Genomic DNA, 27,965 nt, shown 5'->3' on the forward strand with positions numbered 1-27,965 from the left:
CCCCACCCACCCCTCCTCCCGGTTTCATTCGCACTGACCTCCCATCATGAGAGGTGCTGGTGTTCTTTCTTTCTCTCTTTCTCTTTTTTAAACTACCAGGCTCTTTCATGGATCTGACCTCCCAAAGTGTTGCAGACCAGGGCTCCTCAGTGGGCTACTTGGGGCTCAGAGCTGGCACTTGGCCAACCCTTGAATCCTGAGATTTACCTCCAGATGTGTGTGCCTCTGTGCTGGTGTGGACGTGTGTGTTTGTGTTGTGTGTGTGTGAGTGAGGGAATCTGTGTGTGTTTGTGTCTTTATGTGTTTTTTTTTTATCTCTGTAACTTTTCTTTCTATGTGAAGAAAATACACGGGGTGGAAAAAGTGAGGGGAGTAGAGAACAGAGGGGAAAAAAAAGGGTTGCTGAAGTTCATAAACATCTTATTTTCCGTCTGACAACTATACTTCCTCTGCCCGTGTCAGAGTATTTCAGTTGTCCTTCCAACTGGGCCTTCTTACTCTTCCCCTAAGCCTGTTGAATCTGTTTCTCTGGGAATGAATGAATCTAGTGAGAGAATGGGCAATGGACTCCTACCTTGAACTTGAATTCCAATCTAAGCTCTGCCACTTGCTGTCTTTGTGATGTTGGTGTGCAATTTCTCTTCTTAAGCCACGCTTTCCCTCTCTGTTAAATATGGATGACAATGCTCTTCACTTTTGTAGAAAGTGGAAAGCAGAAGACTAAATAGCACTCAAAAGGTGACCCATGAATGTAAGTTCCTTTCCTGCCTACCTACCCTCTCCCAGGAACAAGTGGAAGGCAGCAGTTGGGAGGGGCCATGTTCTTCCTGAAAGGGCAGAAGGGTGCAGAGGGCGTGGCTCTTTCTCTCCCACCTGGAATCTCCCATTTTTTCTCACCCCCTTACTTCTGGCCTCTGCCAATGATGTGCATTTTCCCCTCAGCACCGGCCTCTCAAACTGACTCATTACCTCGACAGGGTAGCAACTTCCAAAACAAAACTTTTTCAACCAAGGAAAATATAACTATGGGTAGGAAAGCATTTCAGTATCAGGTCTCCTGGGACCTGAGGAAATATACTCAATGTTTGTCAAAGAATGATGCTGTCCTGACTTCACAGACTCTGGTGAGGGCAGAGGGAGATCAATGTCGGCCATTTGGCTCCAGCCATGCCAAAATGGCCCAAGGTCCAAGCTGGTGTTCAAGTTCGCCTGAACTTGGAAGAGTCAGATGTGTGTCTAACATCATGCCTCAAAGCAGGTCCTACTGTAGAGCGACAAACATTGTACACAGAGAGGCACCTTAAATGTGTTCCATGACAGTCTCTAGTCTTCCCTTCCACCCCAAAGGGTGTAGCCACTGCAGCCTTGCTTCCTGGTAAAGGGGCCTGTTTGCTTCATGCTTGGCTTCTGGGAAATGGCTAATGGAGCACATGCCACACTTAATAATAGTGCCCCCTGTAGTTATGCAATGCTTTGACCCTTTCCAGGACATTCCAGGGAAGGGATCTGAGGGCAGTGATTCGGCAAGACCTAAGAGAACAGCTGGCAGGTGGTGGCAATGCCAAGTTAGATGCTGAGGGAGATCCAAGGGACATTCTGGAGCACATCCCTTGTGATTCTACAATGGCCAAGACAGCCAACAACTGGGGAGCTAAAACAGGTAGAACTGTCTTCTAAGAGATTGAGCTAAGGTGAGGAGGAGACTGACTTTCTCATAATGAAGAATTTTTTTGGAGGAAGTGGAGAATATTGGGAAGGGATGGTAAGCATGTGTTTCTTATTGTTCCTTTTGTTCTCTCTAATGAGCTTACAGCACCCCCTACTTACCTTCCATAACCTGTGCTCCCCACCTAAAACAACAACAGCATAAAACGTATCATCTGAGAATTCCTACTTATCCCTGGTAGGCACTCAATGTGAGTATTTTAAGTTCATGAGGTTTCAGAGCTGAAGAAGAGCTTACTCATTTTGTAGATGTTGTCATCTGTTAAGTTCAGAGAGGGAAATGTCTTGCACTCACAGAGACCCTGATGCTGGACTAGGTCTCTGGGCCATGGGAAAGGGTGCATTTACTGTGTGCTCCTGCTTAACTTCATCTGGAGGTCATATTCATATTCATTCCCCCACACCCTCCCCCTGCCTATGTAGGATGTCTGTTCTAAAGAGAGCTTCTACAGGTCATTTTTTTCCCTTTCTCAGAGGACCTAATTCAATGACTCCGCATACCCTGGAAATGCAGGAGTGCTTGGCCCAGGTTTTCACTTTACTGAGCCTTGCTACTCTTATGTATAAAATGGAGGTTAAAGGGTCTAGTCCCCATCATCTCCTAGAGCTGTTCATTAAGATCACATAGATGGTACTTGTGAGAGTGTTTTATAAATATGTAGGAAATTGAGGCTATGAGAAGCTTGAGGAAGAAAATGGCATGTGCAAAAGCAGCCTTACTGGTCACTGGGACAGGACTCTTCCTGCTTTTGTGGGTACTCAGGGGTACATCTGGGATCGGTGGTCTGCCTGTCAATTCTTGTACCCAGTGGCTGGGCAGGAGGTGACACTTAGACAATGGTCACGCTGTAGTTCCTCCTACACCATAAGAAAGGGCCATCTCATCCCCAGGGCTTTTGCTTCCTCCTGGGGGCCAACGCCAACACAGTACTCTGGAGGTATGTGTGAGGCAGGCGGTGGGACTTTTCAGACTGTCCTAGAGCATTGCTGTCAAGGATCACTGGCGGGACAAACTGAGCTGAGTTTTATCTGAGCCACTTTAGAGAGCCCCATCTTTTCTCTGTGGAGCAATTAACCCAACTGTAAGTGATCTCTCTACAATTTGTGTTAGTCATCAATTTATCACTCATTTAGCAGGTATTTGTGCTAGGAACTGTGGTGGGGAGATGATGACTAACAAGATGGGCAGTTGCTTTTGACTTAAAGCCTCTGATTTAGTCTACTACACACCTGGTGCCTAACTTCTAGTCAACAGCAGCGCCTTAGGTGAAATAACAGAATGCAAGGATTGACAGAACAGGAGAAAATTCCATACACTATCTGAAGAGGAAATACATTTTCACAGTAAAAATAATTATTGCAAAGAACTAACTTCTTTGACATTATGATAATTCTAGGCAAGAACATTTCCTTGTGAGTTTTTCTCTCTTACCTCATAGACACTCTAAATAGATAAGAGAATCTAGAGCAGAAGCAATTATTTCTTATTGGCAGATGGAAACACTATATTTCTTGGCATACCTTATCAAAAGTGCTAAATGTTCAAGGGAAGCATACTTCTCACTTATGAGGGTCAATCTGAAAGGCCCCTCTTATCCTTCATCCCATTCTGTCCCTCCCTGAATACCTCCCTAAGAGTGTTCACAGGGAAAAGGGTATATTAAAGATCAGTGGCATTTGTTTGGTTTGAGAAAGAAGATAAACTTTTATTTAAAGACAGAATTAGGAAAAGAAAGTAATGGTTTGCTTAGGGAGATGACAATTTACATAGGGAAAACACCATATTTGGTCAGGGCAACAAAACAGCCCTCTGAGACTGTCAGAAAAGCCAACTACAGACATGTTAATAGAGAGTTGAATTTGTGTGTGTGTGTGTGTGTGCGTGTGTGTGTGTATGTGAAAAAGAATTCTTCAAGACAACATAAGACAAATACAGGGTCCACAGCAGCACATTTTCTGTCCTTGAGAATTCAGGAGAAACTTTTTGCAGGTTCCTGGGATTGAAGTAGTCTCTTTGTATGTTCTCAAACACAGAAGAAATCTGAAATCTCAGCCAGAGGGAGTAGGAGTGGAAGGAGCTTTATGGGTGTGGAAATAAGGTAGAGAAACAGAGATAGGACAGCACATGCAGAATGCACTCTAGATGTTCAAACATGCACGCAGTGGAGGAAGAGGCAAGGTTAAGATAGCCAAGGATATCACCTGGTAAGGGTACAACCTGGTAAGGGTATTTACCCTGGCAGTCTGCTGCTATATTTTCAATACTTGGCTGCCACCAACTAGGAAAGAGAAATAGCCCCAAAGCTATTGATTAATTAGAGCCAACTGGTCAGACTTTCCTGATAATTGTCAAAACAGTGCCCTAAACAATGATTCTTCCAAGGTTTTAGTGAGAAGGTTTTAAAAGCTCAGATTAAACAATTTTTGTCTTCATTGAGACATGGAAAAAGCACTAAGTAAGCCAAATACTGAGAATTCTGTTAGTTTATTGTTTAATTGATATTTCTCCACACTAAAAACAAAGTTTATTATTTAACTGACATTTCTCCACACTGCAGACAAAAGGCTCACAAACTTCTTTAAACAACAAAAAATCTTATGAAGAATCAAAAATATTTTTGACTTCTTCACCCTTGTCCTAGATTTCAACAATTTTGGGTAGAATACAAATTATATTTAATGCTTATAAACAAAGTCATTCTCTCTGATACTTAAGATTTCTTCTGTTGACAATTTTTCTGGGAAATTCAGTTAGGCAGGTTGGAAATTATAAAAAATACTTGTCATTAGAAAATTATTTTAATTCTTGTTAACCCCTGACCTCCTCTTCTAAATTGACAGGCTAAAGAGGCATGCATGTAACCCATGCTGTTTTAGACTGAAGGTACTGGTCATTTACAATATCCATTTAAAATGTTCAAATAGTTTCCAAATATGTATACTACAAAATATTATTTCAAGATTGGAGGTCAGCTTGAACATACCATACATGATTCATCTGTATATTTACAGAGGTGTAAAGCACAGAAAATTGTGCAGATAATGTACCGAAGTCTAAACTTTAACATACACTCAGTTGCATACATAGCAACAAGATACAATAAATTCTGAACAAATAACAACCAATAATCAGCCAGATTACTATGTACACATTAGTCAGGAAGCAATTAAACATTGCCTAATAGAATGTCACTTAAATTACTTTTCCTATGAAACATCTCTCTCACAACACACACACACACACACACACACACACACATTCTTTTTCTATTACAAACACCAAACTGATGCTTGTGATGACATACATGAGATATCTCCAATCATCTGGTCTGTCACAAGGCAAGAGGCAACACAGAAACTCAGACTGACTTATAATTTGCCAGACTTGGCTTCTGTAAATCAGTTATTGGATGGTGGTTACTGTGAAAATATACTCAGACTTTCATGTAATGGACTGAAAGAAGAGAAGCAAGCAGCATTAAGTAATAACTTCATAACATTTGCCACTAAGTTAAATATATACTGGCTTTTGTTGAAATTAAAAATGTGTGTATTTGGAAGGGAAGGACCTTAAGATGTAAGAAAACAGTAACAACAACAAACCTACTTTCTTTATCAAAATAGAATATCTACACAGTCCATTTACCCATTGTTAAACAAAACCAACTGTCCTTTTGAATAACTATTTAAAATTTATTATTAATGAAAATAGAAGAAATAATTGAAAAACAGATATAACTACTGTGTGCAGATGCAGTGGAAAAACCAGAGACCTGAAGTATGGTAAAATCAGTGCTTCATAAACAGTCAATGGATTTTTTTCTAAAAATACTTTTTGCTAATGGCAAAGTTCAACACCTCAGAAAAACTCTGAATTAAGATCTTAGAATAAGTTTCCAAGCTGTACAACATATTTTCAAATACACTACCCTTGTTGTTTGTAAGGCTGCATTGAAGTTTAGCTTAACAGTCATAAGCCATGTGTTTGAACATCTTATGAGAAGTGACCAGCAAAGAAACAAATTTTTTCCTTGTTCACCCTACTACCCGTGTAGAGATACCATTGCTTTCCAAATAGTTCCTTAAATTTTTTTCTTGAAAGATAATGACGTTAAAAAAATTGCAGATTTGCTTCACTGAATCATCTGGAAAAATATTTAGACTTTATAAAATGACAATGTAACACTGAATTCACATATTCTCTGGCTAATCTATAACTACCCTCTCTAATTTGTATGTTACAGTTTAATAAACAAGTATACAGAGATGTGTACTCTCTGCTGTAGCTCTGCTACCTATAAAGTGGAGAAGCTGCAGGCTACTGGCATCTTTTTCCTAATATGTATACATTTTCAGAAGCCAGTGAATTCTGTATGCTGGTAACATAACTCGGGAACTAAAATGCACCACAGACCCTAGACAGTTTGAGTCGATAGTTCTCCAAGAGAAAGTGAATACCTCTCGGGTGCATTGTGAAGAACAAGAGAAGGCCACGGAGTTGGGCTTTTCTGGTAGGCCTCCTTGTCTAAGAGAGTTATCTTCCAGGGAAGAGCTCAACCCTCAGCAGGGCACATGTGTGTGTGGCAAGATAACAATGAATGAGAAGCCAGTCCTCTTTTCCACTTGTCTGGCATGATCTCCTGGCAAGGATGGGGTAGGTGTTTGCCAGGTGGCTCCCAGACAAGGTTTCTTTAGGGGAGTACAACAAGGCTTCAGTCATTGCTTTTCATAAAGTGCTTTGGGATCCTTCAGGAAAGCGGACTGGCAGAATATTATTACGAAGTGGCTTCAATTTTCAAACCAAATGGAACCATTTTCTCCAATGGAATTATTGCTTTGAGCATTAGTGAATGTTTTTAAAATGGAATGGATCTCATCGTTAAGTGCCCACTTCTCAAAATATCAAACCCTAGAGTGAATGTTTTTAATTACTTTCCCCCAGCTGCCTTCTCCAATTAAGAGGATGTGAAAGCCTTGTCAGTGGTTTACATCCCCAAGTTATATTTTCTGGGCTGGGATCTTTCATGAATGGACAGCAGGAGCGCTATCAAAGAAGTCTGGGGCCAGGGATTTAGCTCAGTGGTGCCATTGCCTGCCTCGAAAGCGCAAGGTCCTGAGTTCGATCCCCAGTACCAAAAAAAGAGAAAAGTCTAGCCAAACACGAGCTGTCTCTTTGTGGCTGAGGTGACAGGCTCCTGTCTCTTCTAAGACATCAGTGACAATGGTCAGTGTATGGCTACATTCTTAGATCAGAATTGTGAGCTTCCTGTGGCCCAGGAATGTGTTTCAAACTTGATTCTTTGGTTCTCTGTGGCACTTAGAATAGGCATAGATCTGAGAGAGTCTCAGTCAATGATCTTTAAGGATTTCCACAAGGGATGAGAGCTGGGTAATGCAGGTGAAAGTCTATTAGAAAAACATCAGAAAAGAAGACCTGGGTCAGGAAAATCTCCTCCAGAGCTTCTCAGATTGGGTTTCAGAATAAAAGAGGAAATCCATTGTATCCAAAGTAAAGCAGAGAAAAATCAATAAAGTAATGCAAACAAAAATCCCTAGTCCTTGTGAAGTCTATCATCTTTTTATGTGAATGAATAAAAAACTTTTTTTGGGGGGGTCACAAGACTGTATTAATTTAGACTGGGCCCACAAATGTTGTAGAGTTGCAGGGTGATTCTACCTGAATAAATAGCTAATTATTGAGGATATAACATGTCCTTATGGGACTCTTGCTAGAAAAACATACTTGCTAGAAAAATGGATTAAGTATGCTGATTGAAATCTACTGTGCATTATTCATTTCATGAGCATGCCTCTTTTTCTCATGGAAAATAAAAATAAATTAAAAATTAATGCAGTTTGGGTCCATAAAGCCAGAGCTTACTGACCAAACTAGGCATCGGAAGGGTGGGAAGTCTCTGCCTTAGCTGCTTATTGAACACCTCCCATCTAATTCCCACTCACAGACTGTTTCCTGAGTCAGCGGAACCACCAGGACCAGAGTCTTGCTTGGCTTGTTAGCTCTTGACAGTCCCATCATCTCGTCTCTCAAACTCATTCAATTTATACAGACTGTCTTCTAGTTAGAAATAAGTGGAAGCTGAGTGCAGATAACTCTATTATTAAACAAGATAACTAATTTATGTTATTAACTAATATCTGAAATTTCTCTCAAATTAGCTTTTTAATTAGCAAACTTAGCTTAGATCTTAGATGTCCATTACCTGACATTTGTATTCCCTAGCAACAGGGAGCTCTGTGATATTGGAAATATTTCCGGTAAAGGGTGAGCAAAGGACTTGAATTTGGAATAAGAAGTAGGTAGTTTTGATGAAGAGTAAATTGCCTGTAGACAAGCCTTGACTAGGTGTGTACCAATTCCCAATGGGACAGCCTGCTACAAAGGGAGTGGTTGGGGGTTTTTCCGGTCCTAACTCTGAGACTAAACAAGCTGTGACCTTGAGCAAGTCACTTAATCTCTCTGAGCCTCACCTGCCCTACTTGCAAAGGATTTAAGAGAAATTTTATGATCCCTTCTAGATATAACCTTCACTCCTTCCATATGCATAGAATTCCCTCAGACAGAAGAAAACTATTTTAAAATCCTCCCAGGCATGAAAAACAAGCTGTGGTGATTCTGATCAAGATTCTTTGGGAGGTTCACTGAGTATAAAATCTCTTTAAAAAAATCAAGACTGAGCTCTGGGCTTTAGTTTTCTAAGGACCATAGGCCATGGGCCAAATCTGCACCTTTCCAGCAGGGTAATTATTTATGTTTAAATGAAATGTTTCAAAAATGGAAAGGATCAGAATAACATCATGAACAGGGGACTTTGTATGAATTCCCATGAGGAGAAATGGTAGGACCATGAGGACAAAGATAGGGTCGTAAAGAGCAATATTTAACTGAAATGCCTGTGAAGCAGAAAAGGGCCATTTAGAGTGTCAGTGAACTGAATGGTCTTGGCTCCCCGAGTTGAGAAGGTTCATGCCTTTCCTGAATATGCAGTGTGATTTCTCTTTGATTTGGCTTTCTCATTAGTGAGAAATTCAGGTAGGAGGCAATGTGATCAAAGCAGGATTTCCGGGTGTTTTGAGCACATTTTTGGAATGAACCTCTGGTGAGGGCTTTGAAGGAAAGATTTTCCTTGTAGCCACCTGGCCAGATGATCTTGGGGGCAAAACTGATGTTTAGAGCAGTGGCTGAAAGAGGAAGGTGGAGCCACTGTAGCCCTGGGCAATTTGTTCCTTCACCTGTGACAAGGAGCTATCCATGTGCTTGCCGGGCTGGGAGACTTCCACCACTGCCTGGGCACATGTGCAGGGCATTTTCTTGTTGCACGACTATTTCATCACTTCAGAATCTGGAGAAGATCCAGTGTGATTTTCACTGACAGATTTATGGACTTAGTTTGCTTAGTTTGTTTCAGAATTGTAAAGGAAATATACTTTTGTTCATGTTTCTCTCCCTCCTCTCATCTACAAATTAGGCTTTCACTTAATTCATCCATTTTCTTGCACCCTGGAACAATTTGCTGCCGGCTGTCACGTTTAAATAGGAGCTGAGTGTGCTGGAAGGGTTTCTTCTTGCCCTATTCTACTTTTGCAAGACAGAGCTAGAAGTGTGTTCCACTTTTGTTTCTGGTGATCTCTACACAGCACTAAGGGCCTACGCACAAGGCCTACTTAATCAGTTGAGTGCTGATGATAAATTGGATTTGGTGAATTCTGAGCCACTTTGGCATGACCTAAACCATTTCTGGTTTAGCTGACAGGGAACCTAAACCAAGCCTTCTTGATCCCATGGCCTGAAGACAGAACCCGGGTCTCTTTTCCCCAAACTCTTCTTAAGGTTTGGATTGGAAGGAAAACCAATGCCAATCTTATTTCCATCTATAGAACTTCTCTTAATCAATCCTAATTCATGAAAGAGCCCTAAGCCCAGGGGTCAGATTATACAGCCAGCTGCAAAGGTGAGGGTGTCTCTCTGGCCTGTTCTACCACAGTAACAAATGCCACGAACAGGGTGTTGAATCACTGTCTCAGACTTCGTGTGACACAAAAACTCCTCCATGCCTCTTCTAGGCTGAAATGGGAATGGCACTCTGGCCTCCATCTCCCCTCTACTTTCCAAAAAGAGGGCCTTGAACTTGTAACCTTTGGATTTGTAATATTCAAAACATTTGAAAATGGGTTGGGGAGGCAGTGAGGCAGGCTGGGTTAGGGTGACGGGAAATGCAAGGATGGGAGTGGCACAGTGCACGGCCCGCATGTGTCTCCCTAAAGCATGCTGCTGAGTATTTCAGACACCGGTGAGGTGGGACCCTCCGGGTTCATGTCAGGGACCGAGGGGCCAGGCAGGCGGGTGCGGCCTCCAGGCGTCGGGCTCAAGCCAGCCCATGGCTTCCTGTCCTGGGCCACAAGGGCCCCGGCATAGGGCTCCACGTAGATGCGGCGGACAGAAGGCCTCAGGTCCTGAAGGCAGCCCTTCCGCTCCTCTGGGAGGCTGGTGGCATGAGCCAGTGGCAGGCCCCGGGGCCCATCGAGGGCGGGATTCTGCCGCTCGGCTTCCCCGAGGTCCCGGTCCAGGCCGCAGGCCCGGGACAGGTGTGGGGTGTACACACCCTCAGAAAGCGACAGCGACTGCGTCTCACTGTGCATGCGCAGCCAGCGGTGGTGGCGGCTGAAGCCGCCGTAGTGCTGGTGCTTGCCCGGCTTCCGCTTTCCCAGGAAGCCCAGGGGCGGCCGTGCACCCGGCGCCATCTTGGCGTAGTTCTTAGGTGTGAACCCTGTAAGTGTTAGGCTGTGGAGGAGCTCTGCACACGAGTGGTCCGGGTCTGGGGCTTGAGCTTGGACCAAGGGGTCTTGGCCTGTCCCCGGCGGGCTCTTCATGTCGTGCACTTGAAGGACGTCGGGGGCGCTGCCGCTGAGGCCGCTGAGGGCCTGTTGGGCGATGTCATGCGAAGACAGGTAGACCAGGTCCAAGTCCCGGGGGCTCAAGGCATCACTGGAGTCATAGTCGCTGTCCGTGGGGAGGAAGACTTCCGAGCAGGCTTCTTCATCCGAGCAGGGTTGCGACTCTACAAAGCCAGAGACAGATTTTAGAAAAAGACACTCTCAGCTAGCGCCTGCCTCCCGTGAGTAGGGTCCCGCTTCAAATTCTCTTGTCACTTCTTGAAACTCTTAATAATATAGAAAAAGTCCCCACAAATTATGTACTAGGTTCTGATCTTTGGTTAAGGGAAAGAAAGGGACAGGTCCAACCCAGACAGTGGAGAGGAACATTCCCCGTGTTCCTCACATGTGCTTTTATTCTTTGACATCTGTCTGTAGAGGATAAAACAGAAAACGAAGCTGAATGTTACACATTTATTCATACCATATACTTATTTCAGAGATGAGCTTTGTATTTGACAAAGTAGCAGTAAAAGGGGGAAGGAAGAAGAGGGGTTACTGGTGGCTGAAGATGGGAAATCTGGTTTCAAATCCTAGCTGCCTTCCACCTACTAAAATCCTTTAAATTCCCACAGAACTTACTGCATAGCCTTTGATGAATACTGTACATTCTAATAAATGTGCAAATGGTTTTGAAAAAGGAGTCTCTAATCTTTAAAATTTGAGGCAATTCCAACCTCTCCCCCCACCCGGATTTTTAAAGGAAATGTAGTAAGTTGATTTAAAAATTTATCTGGAAAAGAAAATTTATGAGAATAGTTAACTTTGTTTTTAAAAAACAAAATAGGAAAACTTTTGCCTACTATATACTATGTAGTTTTGGGCATTAAAACTTTGTAATATTGTGTAGAAATGGACAAATAGATCTGTAGAAAAGAAACATGGTGCCAGGGATGTAGCTGAGAGGCCCTGTGCCTGCCTGGCAAATGCAAAGTCCTGGGTACCAATTAAAAAAAAAAAGGGACTCCAGGAACAGCTTGTAATTCAGTGTTAATTTAATATGATAAAGATAACATTTCAAAGTAGGGGAATGAAATATGATTATTCAATATGTAGTATTGGGATAGTTGGCTATCCTTTGAGCAAAATAGAGACAATTCTACCTCATACCATATATGAAAATAATCCCCATATAGGTTAAATATAACAAGTAAACCTCAAAATATCAGAGGACAGTATGCTTGTAATTTTGGGTAGGAAAGCCTTTTTTAAAATCAAGGCAAGGTTCCACTGCTCTAGTGCAGAGAAAGGAGCTTCCGGGCTGCCGTTCCACTGCTCCTAGCCCAGAGGAAGGGGCTTCTGGGCCACCATTGCACTGCTCCCAGCCCAGAGGAAGGGGCTTCCAGGCCACTGTTCCACCACTCCCAGGGCAGAGGAGGTGAGCTGCGTGGGCGCCAAAAGCACCTGCCCCCCTGTTGAAATGAGAAGACACGTAAACAAGTCTCAAAACCAGACTTCCAGATCACCTACAGCAACCCCAAAGGGAAATGAGATGGAGCACTGATACTCAACCACCTGTACTCCCTGAACTGGCAACAAAAGAGGATCTGAGAAAAATGAAATCAGAAATAATTTCTCAGATAACAGCAGAGATTATGCCCATAGTGCAAGACATGATTAATAAATCTAGAGAGGACACATAAAAAAAGAGGAGCTGAGGAACATGATGGAATCCCAACACAGAAACAAATGGAATCCATAAAACAGATACAAACAGGTTTCCAGGGCATTAAAAATTCCATTGAAAGTCTATGCAGCAGAATGAGCCAATATGAGGACAGAATTTCGGATATAGAAGATAAGATTGCAATTAGTGACCAGGAAAGGAAAAATTGCTTCAAAATTGTAAGGGACCATGAGAAGTCAATCCAGCAGCTGCTAGATGATGCAAAAATGAATAACATAAGACTGATGGGAGTCAACTAAGAAACAGGCGAGAGTGCAGATAACATAAGAAAACTGTTCACAGAAGTATTGGCAGAAAACTTCCCAAGCAGGGGGAAAGAACTTGACATACAGATAAGTGAGGCATACAGGGCTCCAAATAGTCTTGATAAAAAAAAAAATTTACATATAGGCATATAATTGTTAAGATTCCAAAAACTCAACAGAAGAACAAAGTTCTACAAGCAGTTAGAGAAAAGAAACAAATCACATACAAAGGAAAGCCCATCAGAATCACAGCAGACTTCTCAATGCAAACCCTCAAGGCAAGAAGAGCTTGGAGTGACATATTCCAAGCCCTAAAGGGAAACAGCCTCCAACCAAGATTGATGTACCCTGCAAAACTATCTTTCAAAATTGATGGAGAAATAAGATACTTTCATGACAAAGAGTACCTTAGGAACTTCATGAATACCAAACCAGAACTCCAAAAAATTGTAGATAATATCCTAGGAACAGACAATGAGGATCACAACCCCAGGAAGCACCACAGAATGAATCCATTGGGTGTGACAAATTAAACGTAAAGGGGGAGAATCCAACAAAAAGAAAAAGTCATGACAATGATAAGTCAATATGTATCAGTTATAACCATCAATGTTAATGGTTTCAATTCACCACTCAAAAGAAATAGACTGGCAGAATGGGTCAAGGAACAAAATCCAACAATATGCTGCATACAAGAAACACAATTCTAAAGGAAACTCATAGATTGAAACTTAAAGGGTGGAAAACAATACTCCAAGCAACAGGAACCTGAAAAAAAGCAGGAGTAGCTATCCTCTTTTTAGATCAAGTGGATTTCAAACCAACACTGATTAAGAGAGACAAAGAAGGACACTACATCCTTGTAAAGGGAACAATCCAACAGGAAGGGATGATGATCATAAATATATATGCACCAAATGCTAGTGCACCCAACTATATAAAACAAATACTAACGGAGGAGAAAAGTTATATATGCACTAATACAATAGTAGTGGGGGACCTCAGTACCCCACTGTCACGAATAGATCAACTAGAGAAAAAATAAGTAATGAAATACTAGAACTCAATCGAACTCTTGAACAAATGAGCTTAACAGATGTTTATGGAGTGCTCCACCCCACAAAATCAGAATACACTTTCTTTTCAGCTGCACACAGGTTGTTCTCCAAAATAGACCACCTACTCACTCATAGAACATGTTTAAGTAAGTGCAAAGGAATGGAAGTTATCCCCTGTATATTTTCAGACCATAGCACGATGAAATTGGAGATCCATAGCGAAAGAAACCACAAGAATTTCATAAACACATAGAAATTGAACAACACACTTCTGAATAACCAATGGGTCACAGAGGAAGTTAAAGAAGTAATCCGACAGTTCTTTCAATTAAATGACAATGACACTACAACAGATTGGAATCTATGGGACACAATGAAAGCAGTCTTATGAGGGAAATTCATAGCAGTGAATACACATATTAGGAAAACAGAGTGAGCCCAATTAACCTGATGCTGAACCTCAAGCTTCTAGAAAAAGAAGAGCAGGACAAACCCAAAGCTCATACAAAGGAGGAAATTATAAAGATCAGAGCAGAAATCAATTCAATGGAGACTAAGAGAATGATACAAAAAAATCAATGAAGCCAAGAGTTGATTCTTCAAAAGAATAAAATTGACAAACTCTTAGCCAACCTTACCAGAAAAAGGAAAGAAAAGGCCCAAATCCATACAATAAGGAATGAAAAGTGTGAAACTATAGCAGACTCAGCAGAAATTCAGAGGATCATCAGTACCTACTTCGAAAACCTATACGCCAATAAGATGGAAAACACAGAAGAAATGGACAGATTCCTAGATACATATGAATTACCAAAGTTGAACGAAGAAGACTTAAAAATTCTAAACTACCCAATATCAATCAATGAAATTGAAAACGTAATTAAAAAGTTACCAACTAAGAAATGCCTGGATCCTGATGGCTTCACTGCTGAATTCTACCAGACATTTAGAGAGGAACTACTGCCACTACTGTTTAAACTCTTCAATGAAATTGAAAGGGAAGTAGTACACCTGAATTCATTCCTGGAAGCAAGCATCACCTTGATCCCCAAAGCAGAGAAAGACCCAACCAAAAAGGAGAACTATAGGCCAATCTCACTAATGAACATAGATGCAAAAATCCTTAATAAGATACTGGCAAATCGAATGCAGAAGATCATCAAGAAGATCATACACCCTGATCAAGTGGGATTCATCCCAGGGATGCAGGGATGGTTCAACATACACAAATCAATGAATGTAATACACTATATCAATAGAGCCAAGGCCAAAAACCATATGATTATCTCCATAGATGCAGAAAAAGCATTTGACAAATCCAACACACATTTATGGTAAAACCCCTACAAAAATTGGAATAGATGGTCTCTACCTCAATCTGATAAAAGCCATCTATGAAAAACCAACAGCCAATATCATACTAAGTGGTCAAAAACTGAAATCCTTTACACTAAAATGAGGAACAAGACAAGGATGTCCACTATCGCCACTCCTGTTCAATATAGTTTTGGAAACATTAGTCACAGCAATTAGACAAGAGAAAGAAATAAAAGGAATAAAGATAGGAAATGAAGAAGCCAAATTGTCATTATTTGCAGATGACGTGATACTCTATATAGAAGACCCCAAGAACTCCCCCCAAAGTCTTCTAGACTTAATAACCAAATTCAGTAGAGTAGCTGGGTACAAGGACAGCACAAATATGAGCTTTCCATGACATGAACAATAGACTCACTGAGACATAAATAGGGCAAACAATTCCTTTCACAATAGCATCCAAAAAACTGAAATACCTAAGAATCAACCTAACAAAAGAAATCAAAGAACTCTTCTCTGAAAACTATAGCACTCTGAAAAGAGAGATTGAAGATGATATCAGAAAATGGAAAGACATCCCCTGCCCCTGGGTAGGAAGGATCAATATAGTGAAAATGGCCATACTTCCAAAACTGTATACAGATTCAATGCAATCCCAATTGAAATACCAGCAGGATACTTCATGGACCTTAGGAAAACAACCCAAAAATTCATTTGGAACAAGAAGATACCCAGAATAGCAAAACCAATTCTAGGCAACAGAGACATGGCAGGGGGTATCACAACCCCCAACTTGAAACTATACTACAAAACTAGTGTGATAAAAACAGCATGGTACTGGCAAAGAAACAGACCTGATGACCAGTGGAACAGATTAGAAGATGCAGAAACAACGCCAGACACACTCAGCCATCACATTTTTGATAAAGAAACCAAACACCCTCACTGGAGGAAAGATAGCCTCTTTAATAAATGGTTCTGGAAAAATTGGGTTTCATCTTGCCAAAGATTAAAACTAGACCTATATCTCTCCCCATGCACTAAACTAAAATTGAAATGGATTAAAGATCTAAATATTAAAATAGAAACACTGAATTGGCTGAAACAGAGGTTAGGTAGAACTGTTGACGACATTGGTGTAGGAAAAGATTTTATGAACAAAACCTCAGTTGCCCATGAACTAGCACAAACAATCAACACATGGGATCTCTTCTTATTAAAAATTTCTGCACAGCAAGAGGAACCACAAACAGTGTAAAGAGACAACCCACAATGTGGGAAAAGATCTTCACCTGCTGTTCCTCAGACAAAGGTCTACTATCTAGAATCTATAAAGAACTTAAGAAAATCAGACCTTCCAAATTTAAGGACCCAATCTGAAAGTGGGCATCTGAAATGAACAGACATTTCTCAGATAAAGAAGTAAAAACAGCAAATATATGAAAAAATGTTCAACATCACTGGTCATTTGAGAGATGCAAATGAAAACAATGCTGAGATTCCACCTCACTCCAGAAAGAATGGCTGCTATCATGAAATCAACCAATAATAAATGCTGGCAGTGCTGTGGGGTAAGAAGAACCCTGCTCCACTGCTGGTGGGAGTGTAGACTGGTGCAACCACTGTGGAAATCAGTATGGAGATACCTCAGTGAACTAGGACTAGAAGTCCTATTTGACCCAGCTTTTTCCCTGCTGGGTATCTTCTCCAAGATTTAAAAGACTCATACCACAGTGATATATGTGTACCCATGTTCATAGCAGTACAGTTTGTAATAGCTAAAACTTGGAAGCAGTCCAAATGCCCATCAACTGGAGACTGGATAAAGAAAATGTGTATGTGTGTGTTTTTTTTTATAAAATGGAGTACTACTCAGCCATAAAAAATGAGAAATTAGAGACATTTGTAGCTAAATGGATGCACATTGAGGCGATACTCTTAAGTGAAATAAACAGGACACACATGTGTAAATACCGAATAGTTTCTCTGGTGTGAGAAACTGAAAGTGTAAATAAGGACTAAAAGGTTTAATAGATAATGTGAAATAGGAAGAAAAGGGGCAAAGGGGAAGGGGAAATGGGAGGGATAGGGGAAAGGAAAGAAGGGAATGGAATTAATATGAGAAAATGAAAAAGTGGATACAAATTCTTTGTAAATGGGGAGGGATGGAGGAGTTGAAGGGAGGGGAGGGGAAAAGTGAAAAGTAAGAACCAAGAGAGTATGTAAAGGTGCAAATTCCAAAGATGAATGTCATTATATTGTATACCTAAAATGTACTAATAAAATAATATTAAAAAAAATTAAAAAAGTAAAAGCAAGGTAAAATCCAAAAAATCATACAAGACATGGCTGATAAATTTGACTACATCAAAGTTTAATACTTTGTAAAACAAATGACATCAGAGTGTAAAGCTTTTTCTCCCGACCTTAAGAGATGATATACATGCTTATAATTGACAGGTTTGCTCTCTCACTGTTGTTGATACCCAGTATCCATTATTCTTTTTTAGTTACAAAATCTTAAGTTTATTTGGGACAGCAACACATTCATGTAAAAGACCACTTGTTTTTTTTTTTTAGCTTTCCTTGTTTTGGCCACTGAGATAAGACTGAAAGTATGGTATGAAACTTCTAGAATGCTGCATAAAGAGAGCTGGTTTAGCTGGGAGACAGGCCATTTTGTTCTTCTTTCCTTTCACTTGTCTGTAACAATGTGTGCTGAGGCACCATTTGAAATAGAAGCCATATGGTACAATGGTGGAATTGAAAAATTGAGCTTGGGCCTTGGAGTCCATGAAGTTCATACTGACTCTTAACTTTGTAGAACTCTGGGCTTCTGCATGCAAGAGAAAAATACAGTATCTTGTATTTCTGTAACACTCATATTTGAGTTTTCAGTAACTTGGATCCAAATTTAATCCTAAATGCTACAAACCTAAATATCCATCAGTAGAATAGTTGAATAAATTGTGGGTTATCTGTGCTGTGGAATATCATCCAGCAGCTATGAAGGACAAAGTCAACCCACATGTTTAAATAATGGCTACCAATAAAGGGCTTCTTGGAGTTTTGAATTCTACTCTTGGGTTCATGGTTTTGTTTCAAACAATCTACTTGAAGAAGATTTAAAAGTCCTAGAAGGATTTTGTACTTCTCTGTATTTCTGTAATATTTCTGGCTCCTTGGCACTTAGCCTGTGTAGGCTTATATTATTAGTTATGTTTTTTTTTTTTTAATTTTGGTAACGGGCATTAAACTTGGAACCTTGCACTTGCGAGTCAGGCGCCGGAGCAACTGACCTAAATCCCCAGTCCTATTAGTTATTTTTTTATGTAAATGTAGCATATTGGTTTCCTCAGTAGACCATGAACTGTCTTAGGGCAGAGATATTTGATTCATCCGTTCATTCAACAATGAAGATTTGATATTGATTTGCTCCTTGAACAGAAATGGTAAAGATGGTCCTCAATTTAATGATGGTTCAACTTAAAATATTTCAACTTCACAGTGATACAAAAGCAGTATGAAAACAATTGAAAACTTATTTCAAATTTTGACATTTGCTCTTTTCTCAGATTTGCAATAAGTGGTCCAAGAGATTCTCTTATGATACTGGGCAGTGACATGAACCTGTGGCTCTCCAGTTAGCCATGTGATCATGGTGTTAACAACAGATATTCCACAGTGTAGGGTGCTGCTAAATTGTGATGTTCAATAGGGGAGGTATATTAAATGCATTTTTGACACTGTATTTTCAGCATATGGTAGGCTTATCTGAATGGAAACTCACTGTGAGCCAAAGAGCATCTGTATAGGTGCTTGAGTGGATATAAAATTTGTGAGAAATTAGACTGTCTCCAGAGAGTTCACAGTTTTAAGAGAAGTATAAGACAAATAGGCATCTATGAGAGCCTGTGGGAGCATGTAGGTTTTATAAGAGGAGATGTAGATTTATAGAAAAGAGGGATGGCATTCTATTGGGATTGGATTAATAAAATACTATTATCATCGCTCATTTTTTCTATCTCTTCTCTGTATTATTTATCCAGTTTCTAAAAGTGATTCAAGGCAGGTATTAATAGTAGGCAAATGATGATATGAGGATTATAGAGGGATGAGAGAGGAAGAGGAAAAAGTACACATAATCCTATTTGACTAGAATACGGGGAGCAGGAATGGGATATTTGGAAAATGAGGCTACAAAGGAAGAGTACCTGCAGTTGCGCTCTTGGAAATTTATCTTAGGAAAATTAAGCCTTATTTTCACACAGTAACAGCAACTTTATTGGTAATAGCTTCAAACAGGAGACTACTTATATGTCTGATGCTTATCATTGGATGGATGGCTAAACTGGCACATCCATACCACAGAATACTACTCATCAATATAGAGAAAGTTTTCTCTTATGTCACATTGGTGAAATAATATAATCATAGAGACAAAGAACAGATCATTAGTTGCCAGGAGAGGAATGGGGAGGGTAGGGCTATAAAATGGTCACAGAGTGAGTTTTATGGTGATGTTACAATTGAGATTATGACAATGGTTACCCAGGCCATATATGTGATAAAATAGCATAAAGGTACACCTGTGAGCCAAAGTGCATGTACACACACATACACAATGGGTATGTTTAACTCTTGAGATCGGGATAAGCGCCATGGATTGTACCCACTTCCCACTTTTGATGCTGTACAAGATATGTAAAGTGTAGATATTGGTGGGGGCAGGGAGTGAGAGAAGAATACAAGGAATGTCCTATACATTTGTGGTCTATCATGTCTCTCATTATTTCTAAACAAATTATTTAAAAATAATTTAATGTAAAAAGATAGGATGAAACCAAAGGAGACTATTAAATGCCTGAATATAAGGAGTGGTTTATTTAATGCTTATAATTTCCATTTTGCATATGAGAAAACTGGCTTATTAAATTTTGTAACTCAGTTGATAAGTAGCCCAGTAGGTACCCAAATGAAGATTTGTTTAGCTCCAAAGACTTGCTGTCTTGCCATCCATTTTGGCATTTCCACAGGGTTTTGGTGGAAGCTTCCTGAGGGCTGGGACCTGGTTCATATAATTAAACAGAATGATGCTATTTAAGCTCCCGTAAGGACTTCTTGCCTTTGGTGCTGCCAAAGAACCATGTTAATTTAGATCTTGCATTAGTTTCCTGTGGCTGGTGTAGCAAATATAATAATGGATGGCTTAAAATAAGAGAAATGTGTTTGTTCTTACTCTGGAAGCCTGAGTTCAAAATTAGGGTGTTAGCATGGCCACATTCCCTCTAGAGGTTCTAGGGGGAGAATGCTTCCTTGCTTCTTGCTCTTGGCAGTCCTTGTGGCTGCATCACTCCAGTTTCTGTTTCTGTTGTCCCGTAGCCTCTCTGCTATGTCCGTGTCTTTTCTGTTTTTTATAAGGACGTTTATCATTGGATTTAGGGCCCACCCAGGTAATCCAGAGTGATCTCTCCTCATAGTTATTCATTAATTATATTTGCAAAGACCCATTTTCTAAAGAAGGTTGCACTGACAGGTTATAAGGGTTAGCCCGTGGGCATATCATATTATCCATTCAACTCACTAGAGGACTGATAATAAAAAAGACTGAGTAGAGGCAGCCACTGAAGAGTTTGTGTCATTTTCTTCATCTTTTCAGTTCACTGTAAGGTTCACTCTGTAATGGCAACTGGTATTTTCCTTCTCGGTATATGAACACTTATTGTTTGGAGAGGACTAAGGGTATAAGACAATGAACAGAGGAGCTGCCATTCTGATATCTCACTGGGGCATCATATTTTAAGGCCCCATGCTCATTTCCTCAGGTGGAGTTAGTTGCTCAGTTCTCAGCTCTTACAGAGCTTTATTTACATCTGCATCACTACACTTAGCAAGCTTTATTGTACATTACTCATTTTCATTTGTCTCCCTCATTGCACTAGGAACTCTGGAGAGCGTGCATTCCATCTTATTCATCTCTGTGTAGTAAATTTTGAATAAGCCAGTCAATGAAGGAATGGGCTAAAGAATAAGTGAAGCAAACAGATGAATAAAATCTTCTGTATTTTCCAAATTATTGAATCTGGACAGTGGATATATGACCAGACCAGGAGGAACTGCCAGTTAGACTGTGCCTTAATCATCCTTGTATTCTTAACCTCTTGTTCTGCATGTTGAGTTGAAATGAAATTGAAACAGCTATTGAAATTTGGTAGCATAGAGTAGTGAGATTTGAATGTCCCTTAAAAACAATACTGAAAGCACCTTGAAAAGTTCTCCTTTACTTAATTGGCCATAGAAATTCCTTAAAATAATCACTCAAGTCATTTAGCTTTGTCTTTGGTGATGTTTGACTCTAGAATCAGCCCAAGGGTAGCAGAAAGAATAATTGCCATAAAATTAGATAAACCTGGGCTAAAATTCTGTATTGGTTCTTACTGTGTATATGATTTTGAACAAATTATTTAGCTTTTCTGAACCTTTCTTCATCTGCAGCATGTGGATCTTTATATTGCTTATCTTCTATAGATAATGTGAAGGTTAAATTTGTGTGTTATACTTTAAGTGACGGACAAACAAAGTATTAATATTGCGATCCTTTCCACTCTTGATAGGGAATAATTAGAAAACATGAAGATCACTGGACTATAAATTAGTAATCATTTATACTTACAAAATTTTGCTGTGAGAATGGTATTGATAATAAGGGAGAACAATACTTTATTATATGGTGTCTTCTGTTGATCAAATCCAGTACTTTATTTCCTAATTACATTCATAGTGAATTAGTAGATGATATTATTGTAACTCTTAGGAGCATGAGAAATAGAGGGTAAATCAAAGAAGACCTAGTTGTAACTATAGTAACCCAGGAGGCGGGTACAAAGGGCTTTCGTATGGAATGGTAAATATTCTCTTGGTGATTCATGGACCCACACTTGGGAAGCAGAGCTCTAGTGGGAACCTAAATATTTGATTTGCATGGTGTTTATATTATTTATTAGAAGACTTAGTGGAATCTATTGCTTAAAGTGGGGTACCTCTCCCAGAACAGGCTGGGAAAATGTCCAGGATGCCAGCCAGGGCACTGAGGAGAGTTTCCAAGGACTTAGGCCAGTGCTACTCCCTCCCTTCTTGGGAAAGAATGCAAAGTGCAGCTTCCATCCCTAGATCCAGGCCATATGCTCCATTAACCATTGTAGGCACCTTGCCCAGTGGTTATTTTAATAAACCTGGTTGTACTCCTAATTTTCCTTAGAGGCTCGCTGGGCAGGCCACCACTGGTAGAACCTTGAGTCTCCTCTCTGGTTGACCTGGGAGCTTCTAGATGAAAGTTCTGCCCATAGTATTAGTACTGGCTTAGGAAGCTTGGCTTTCTTGCCATTGTAATGGGTGTTGCAATTCTTGGTCTCTGTGGGTCAAGCCAACAACAGCAGAGTACAGTTGGGGAGATGACATTTCAGGAAAGAATAATTGATTTAATGTACTCCTTTTTTTCTTAAAGGTGAGGGTATGGCATGACAGAAAGAGAGGAATAATACATCATATTTGTCCTAAAATTCATCTTTACCTTTTCCCTCCTACTTGGAATTGAAACGAGAGCCTCTGCATTGTGCTATATCCCCAAGTCCATTTTTTTGTTTTAGAATTCTGAGACAGATTGATAGATCACTAAGTCTCTCTGGCTGGGCTTGAACTTGTAATCCTCCTGTCTCAGCTTCCCAAAATGCTGGGCTTACAGACATGTACCACCATACCCGGTTCTGTGTTCTCATTTTTAATGTGTTACCACCCAGCTTTATATACCATTTTATGCTTTATTGAGTCTATATCCATTATGTTTGGGTAGTATTTAATTTATAAATGAAAAATTTTACTAAATCTTTCCTCGGGTCTTGGGTACAACCTCAGACGTTTGTTCAACTTCTAATTTCCCAAGAGAAATAATTTCTCCAGATTCTTGAGGATGTTTTGAAATGTTTGGTTTGTCCCATAATGTTCTCAACATCATCTGGGAAAAGGTTAGCAGGAAGATTTACACTTGGCAGACCAAGATAATCTTCAAATGCATCTGAAGAAAACAATGCCACTGTCCCCACTATTGCCCACCTATGTGTCACTAGGGGAAACACCAGTACAGCAAAAAAATTTGCCGTTTACCTGTGACTGCTGTGCCCACAGAAAAGGAGTGGGCGAGAAAATACCCGTGTGATGGATCAAATCATTCTACCCCCTGCCTTGAGCTGCCTTTCTAGGAGCCAACTTTCCATCTTGGGTCCTTGGGAGATGCTTAATTTTAATTGACTGAGGAATTCTACTTTGTGTTTTGAAAACCACACAGAAGTAAGTTAAAACAGTTCCACTCCCTGCCTCCCCATCCCCAAACAAACAAATCCAAGATACTGAGCAACCTTAAAACAGAATCTTCGGCTTGTACCAGCAACTAGGTCTGTGATAGGCTATATATTTCCATAAACCTTAGAAATTAAGTTAACCATACCCACACAGAATGGAGTTGTGTTGCTAACTTTGCCCTGGGAGTAACCCAGTGGGGATGTTCCTCTAAATTGGATTTTTCCTTTTCCTAAATGATTTCCAAATAATTCAAGGTGGTCACACTTATGGAGAGGACAGAGTGTAGCAGTAGATTTCATTGCTCTGAAATGCTTCTGATTTTGAGACGGGATGGGACATTAAGTGTTTCTCCCCAGTTTTCAACAGTGCTTCCTTGTCACTGGGTTCCATTTGTCATTTGCTGCCCTCCGTGTCTTTGTTTCACAGCCTGTGGAATCTTGGCTTCAGAGAAATAAATGGACCCAAGAGAGAGCTGTATTTTAAGAAACAGAATGATGATCACTCACATTTTAAGTTAATAATAAAATCCGAATGTAATCGGTCAGATCCCCCCAGGAGGCAGTGTGTATAATCTGTGCTCAGGCCAGTGTGAGGGTTTGGCATTTCTAGGCATAGAGGAGGCCACCCTCATACAACCAGGGAGGAGCCCACTTGGGACCCTGTGGCCAAGAGAAGATTAAACACTGGGAAAGTTCTGTGAACAGAGAGGGCAGACAAACTGTGAAGGTGGAAATAAAATTGAAGAGTTGTTTGTGGAATTATGTGAACTGTGGAACATTACAGGTCATATCTTTCCTGCCTTAAAATATGCTTGCCAGTCTTACCCTGCTCTAGCTACTGCCTTTCCTACCTTTTCCCTTTCATGGCCCAGATTTTAAAAATGTGTCTTACTGGTCTCATTTCTTCACCTCTCTTTTACTCCCTAGTCTTATGTTCAGCTTCTGATTCCTTCCCTTCACAAACTGCCCTCATCAAGATTATCAATGACTTCCTTGTTGAAGAAAGCAAAACAACAGAAGACATACAGTTATTTAACTTCTATCATTTGACAATGCTTTACTTTCTGTGGTACTACTCTTTTGTTTGTTCTTTCTAGGTTGTTCATTCTAAGAAGACTTACTACCCCATTCTGTAGGAATCCACCCATAGTCTCCTCTTCTTATTTTTACCTACCCCTTTTAGGGACTCTTAAACATTTTCATAGTTTCAAACATGATTCACATTGCAACAATTTCTTAAATCTGTATCATGAGCCCAGTTCTCTTTCCTGAGCTCTAGACTCTATATATCTTGTTTATCAGCTTGAATTTGCTTTTTTCTGTGGAATATTTCAAAGCTAACTCATTCGACATTCCCAACTACCCAAGCTTATTTCTCCTTTCTTATGTATGTAGGTAGGTATGTACATATTTTGATAAATAGCATTATGATATCCTGAGACCCTAAAGCCAGAAATCTTAGCATCCTTTGTTAGTAGTTTTTTAATTGGTCTCCCTGCTTTTAATGTTTTTCTCTCTGTGGCCATGTCATGCAATAGCAAGATCTGACTTTAAAGAGTAATTCAAATCTCATCAATGCTTTCTTAAGAGTTTCTGATGGCTTTCTGTCTCTAGTAGGATAAAATAAAAACTTCTTGGGCAGGACCTGTTCTGGCCCTCTTCTCTCTACTTTATCATTTCTTTGTTTCCTTCATTGTTTGTCATTCTTTCTAGATGTAACTTTTACAGGAGTAGAGTCTTTGCTTTATTGCTATATCCCTGGAACTTTGAAGAATGCCTGGTACATAGTGGGCAACCAATAAATATTTTTTTAAATGGAAAAAAAAGAAGTGTCTTTAGATCCTGAGTCTCAACCAGATTAATCCATTTCCTGAACTACAGCACAGTTGTAAAGTCTGCTTTTTTTGCTTTATAATCCTCTTCTCATTTCTCTTTCCCTGCTCGACTTCTGCTCATTCTTAGTACTGGATCCTGTCACCTCATCCAGGAGTCTCACTTTGATCTTGTAAGTTTAAAGGTTAATATCTTCAATAGACTCCATAACCCATATACAATTAATGTGTAATTTAATTAATGTATTCATCTCTCCCACTAGACTAGCTCTGGCAGAGATGATATTTGATCTATTTCTTTAGAATTGTGGAGCTTTATAAAATGCACTCTGAAAACTCTATTTAAATAATTCTTTTGTCAAGTTAGTTGAAAGTGATAGACTACTTTGATAATGTATATTGGCTGTCTCCCAAGCTCTTCTACTTGCCAAGGTTTGATTTTTATATATTGAGATTTGTAAAACATAGAAACACATATAAACTTGCTTTTAGAAAAGGCTCATCTCCCTATTAAAGTTTTTATAAGAATACTATCTATGATATCTGTATTACCTATTATATTCCACGCATCTCTGGTATAGATTGTCTTATTACAAGAAGCTCTTCAAGGTGTAGTTATTATTGCTCTCATTTTACATACATGGGAACTGAAACTCAGAGGTAATAATATGTTCAAGTATGTACAAGTAGTAAACCTGGGATTTGAATCCAGGCCTCTTGATTTCTAAACCCAAACTCTTTCTGTTACACCATGCTGCCCCCTATGGGACAAGCCCACAAATCAGAACTGCTTATTAAAAATATGGAGATTATAAAATTGGAGTTCTTTTATGCTATAGAAGCAAGAAAGATGCTTTGAATGGCCGTTATTTTAATTAATGGGAAAAATGACACCAGTCTTAAGACTAGGGCAGAACGCTACACAGAATTGCATTTGCTTTTTCTACTTTTTCTCTGCTTACAAGCATAAAGGCATTTTACAGAAATTTGTGTTAACTGAGTCATGTTGTCCCTGATAGCATTTGCTAGGTAAAGTCAGGCTTAACCCCAAAGGAGGAGGTGCCTTTCTAGAATCTCCATCCGCTTGTCTGAAAGTTCATCATATTCACAATGAGGCCAAGCTACTTCTTTGGTCTCAGTTTAATGACACTGGTTTACCCAACATTTATCTCTTTCCTAACTCCTATCCTAGGACCCTGGGGCCATGTGGTTGGGAAGTCTGCCCTCACCTCTTACCTCAGATATGCCCCATTCTTGTCAGTTCCTTTTTATCAGAGTCTGGGCCTGTTTTCCCCTTTCCTGGTTTTGCTTGACTCCCTTGGCTGACATTTCCCTCATCTAACGCCACACCAGCCCCCATTCTGCATTTCCAGTTCCTTTCCCTTGATCTGTGTCCTTTCAAATCTTGGAAGTGTGGGTCAGCTGTGACCTGAATCATCCCTACCTCTAAATGGAGTTGATTTTAGATTATTGTTGTAGTTTCCTGCCCTTCCACTATTCTGATTTGGTTTCTTTTATGCTTTTAGGCTCTGATCAGTGTTTCCAGCCACTTTCTAGAATGAATACCTCAGGACAAAGAACCATATCAGCAGAGAGAGGATCAAGAATCAGGTGACTGAACCAAAGAATTGAATTTTACTGCTTACCACTCACTGCCTTTCTTCTGTGCATCTCGGGCGATGGCGATGGAAGACAGTCTATATGTGATGATGTAGAGTTAATTTTCTTTAGGTTCTGCTCATCTGAAGGATCTATCAGCTTAGTGATAAGCAATCCAGAAACCGGTTGTTTGTATCTTGCATATTGTAGAGCATCCATGATCCATCTCATTTCACGCCAAATTTCATCTGTTTGCTTGGGAATAAAATAGTAAAATGCATTAAGCCATGAAACAGCTATTAAAAAGGACTAAGTTTTCCTGAGAGCCTAAGATGATTTACTTTCCACAGTATTGATTTTAAGGAAGTGTAAAATATTTTCATATATACTTTCTTAGCCAGAAAATGCTTCTCCACAATCTTTGTATTTTGCATATTTTTTACCATAGAACTTTGTCATATAGTGGGAATAGTGGAAGATCCAGATTCTATTTAGCTCTGTAATTACTTTTAGCAAGTCATTTGATAAGTTTTGAAACTTAGTTGGCCTTATTTGTAAACTATGGGCAAAATATCTTCCCTTTTATATTTCACAGGGTTCCTACAGTATGGAGTGAAATGATAAACTTGAAAGTCCTTTGTGATGCTGCAGAGTATATTGCTCACACATATAAAAACGTTATTAACTCATAGCATACCATAAAATATTTCTCATTGGAGCATTGTGGGGAAGGGATACGATAAAGTATAAATTTCAGAGTATCTATGTTAAAAGTATATATTAAATATTTGTTATGTAAAAAGTAAGTACTTCTAAAGTACAAAACAGCTTATTCTTTTTGTCTTTTTTATTAGTATATGTTTTCAGTACATGTTTACATTCATCTTAGGGAGTAGCTGTGTGTATTTAACATCTCTTAATTCCTTTTATTCCCTTTTCCATTTTCTTCCTCTATTTCTAGATTTGCAAAAGATGTATCTCCCTGTGCCTATCTTTTATTTTTTAAAACTATTTATATTTTGGGTCTCTTATAAGAAAAGTTGTATGATATTTAAACTCATGTATCTAATTTGTTTACTTAACATTATCGTGTCAAGGTGCGTTCATTTTTCTACCTTGACTCATATTTCTCCTTTATGACAGAGTAGTACCCCACTGTGTATAAATACAACATTTTCATTGGGCAGTCATCTATT

General features: G+C 39.7%; 1 protein-coding gene and 1 long non-coding RNA gene across 4 annotated transcripts in view; one reads left to right on the plus strand and one right to left on the minus strand.

The window, feature by feature from the left end:
• Positions 1-4,191: 4,191 nt before the first annotated feature.
• Positions 4,192-27,965, minus strand: part of Ankfn1 (ankyrin repeat and fibronectin type III domain containing 1) — a 406,041-nt gene continuing 382,267 nt past the window's right edge. For all 3 annotated transcript variants that reach the window (XM_087202565.1, XM_004859789.3, XM_087202564.1), the window contains exons 19-20: positions 26,817-27,024; positions 4,192-10,802 (exon numbers count right to left, since the gene is read on the minus strand). In XM_087202565.1, the coding sequence (XP_087058691.1) occupies positions 10,003-10,802; positions 26,817-27,024 (1,008 nt within the window). In that variant the 3' untranslated portion in view covers positions 4,192-10,002. The remainder of the gene's footprint in view (positions 10,803-26,816; positions 27,025-27,965) is intronic.
• LOC110344810 (uncharacterized) lies at positions 10,680-27,087 on the plus strand. The gene is made up of 2 exons (XR_002387652.2): positions 10,680-10,859; positions 26,697-27,087. It is a non-coding gene; the product is annotated as an uncharacterized LOC110344810 (long non-coding RNA).

This window comes from Heterocephalus glaber, unplaced genomic scaffold (genome assembly GCF_053883595.1).
Source record: "Heterocephalus glaber isolate CG9 unplaced genomic scaffold, H.glaber_assembly_v1.0 deba00001773, whole genome shotgun sequence".
In the NCBI taxonomy this organism is placed as follows: domain Eukaryota; kingdom Metazoa; phylum Chordata; class Mammalia; order Rodentia; family Bathyergidae; genus Heterocephalus; species Heterocephalus glaber.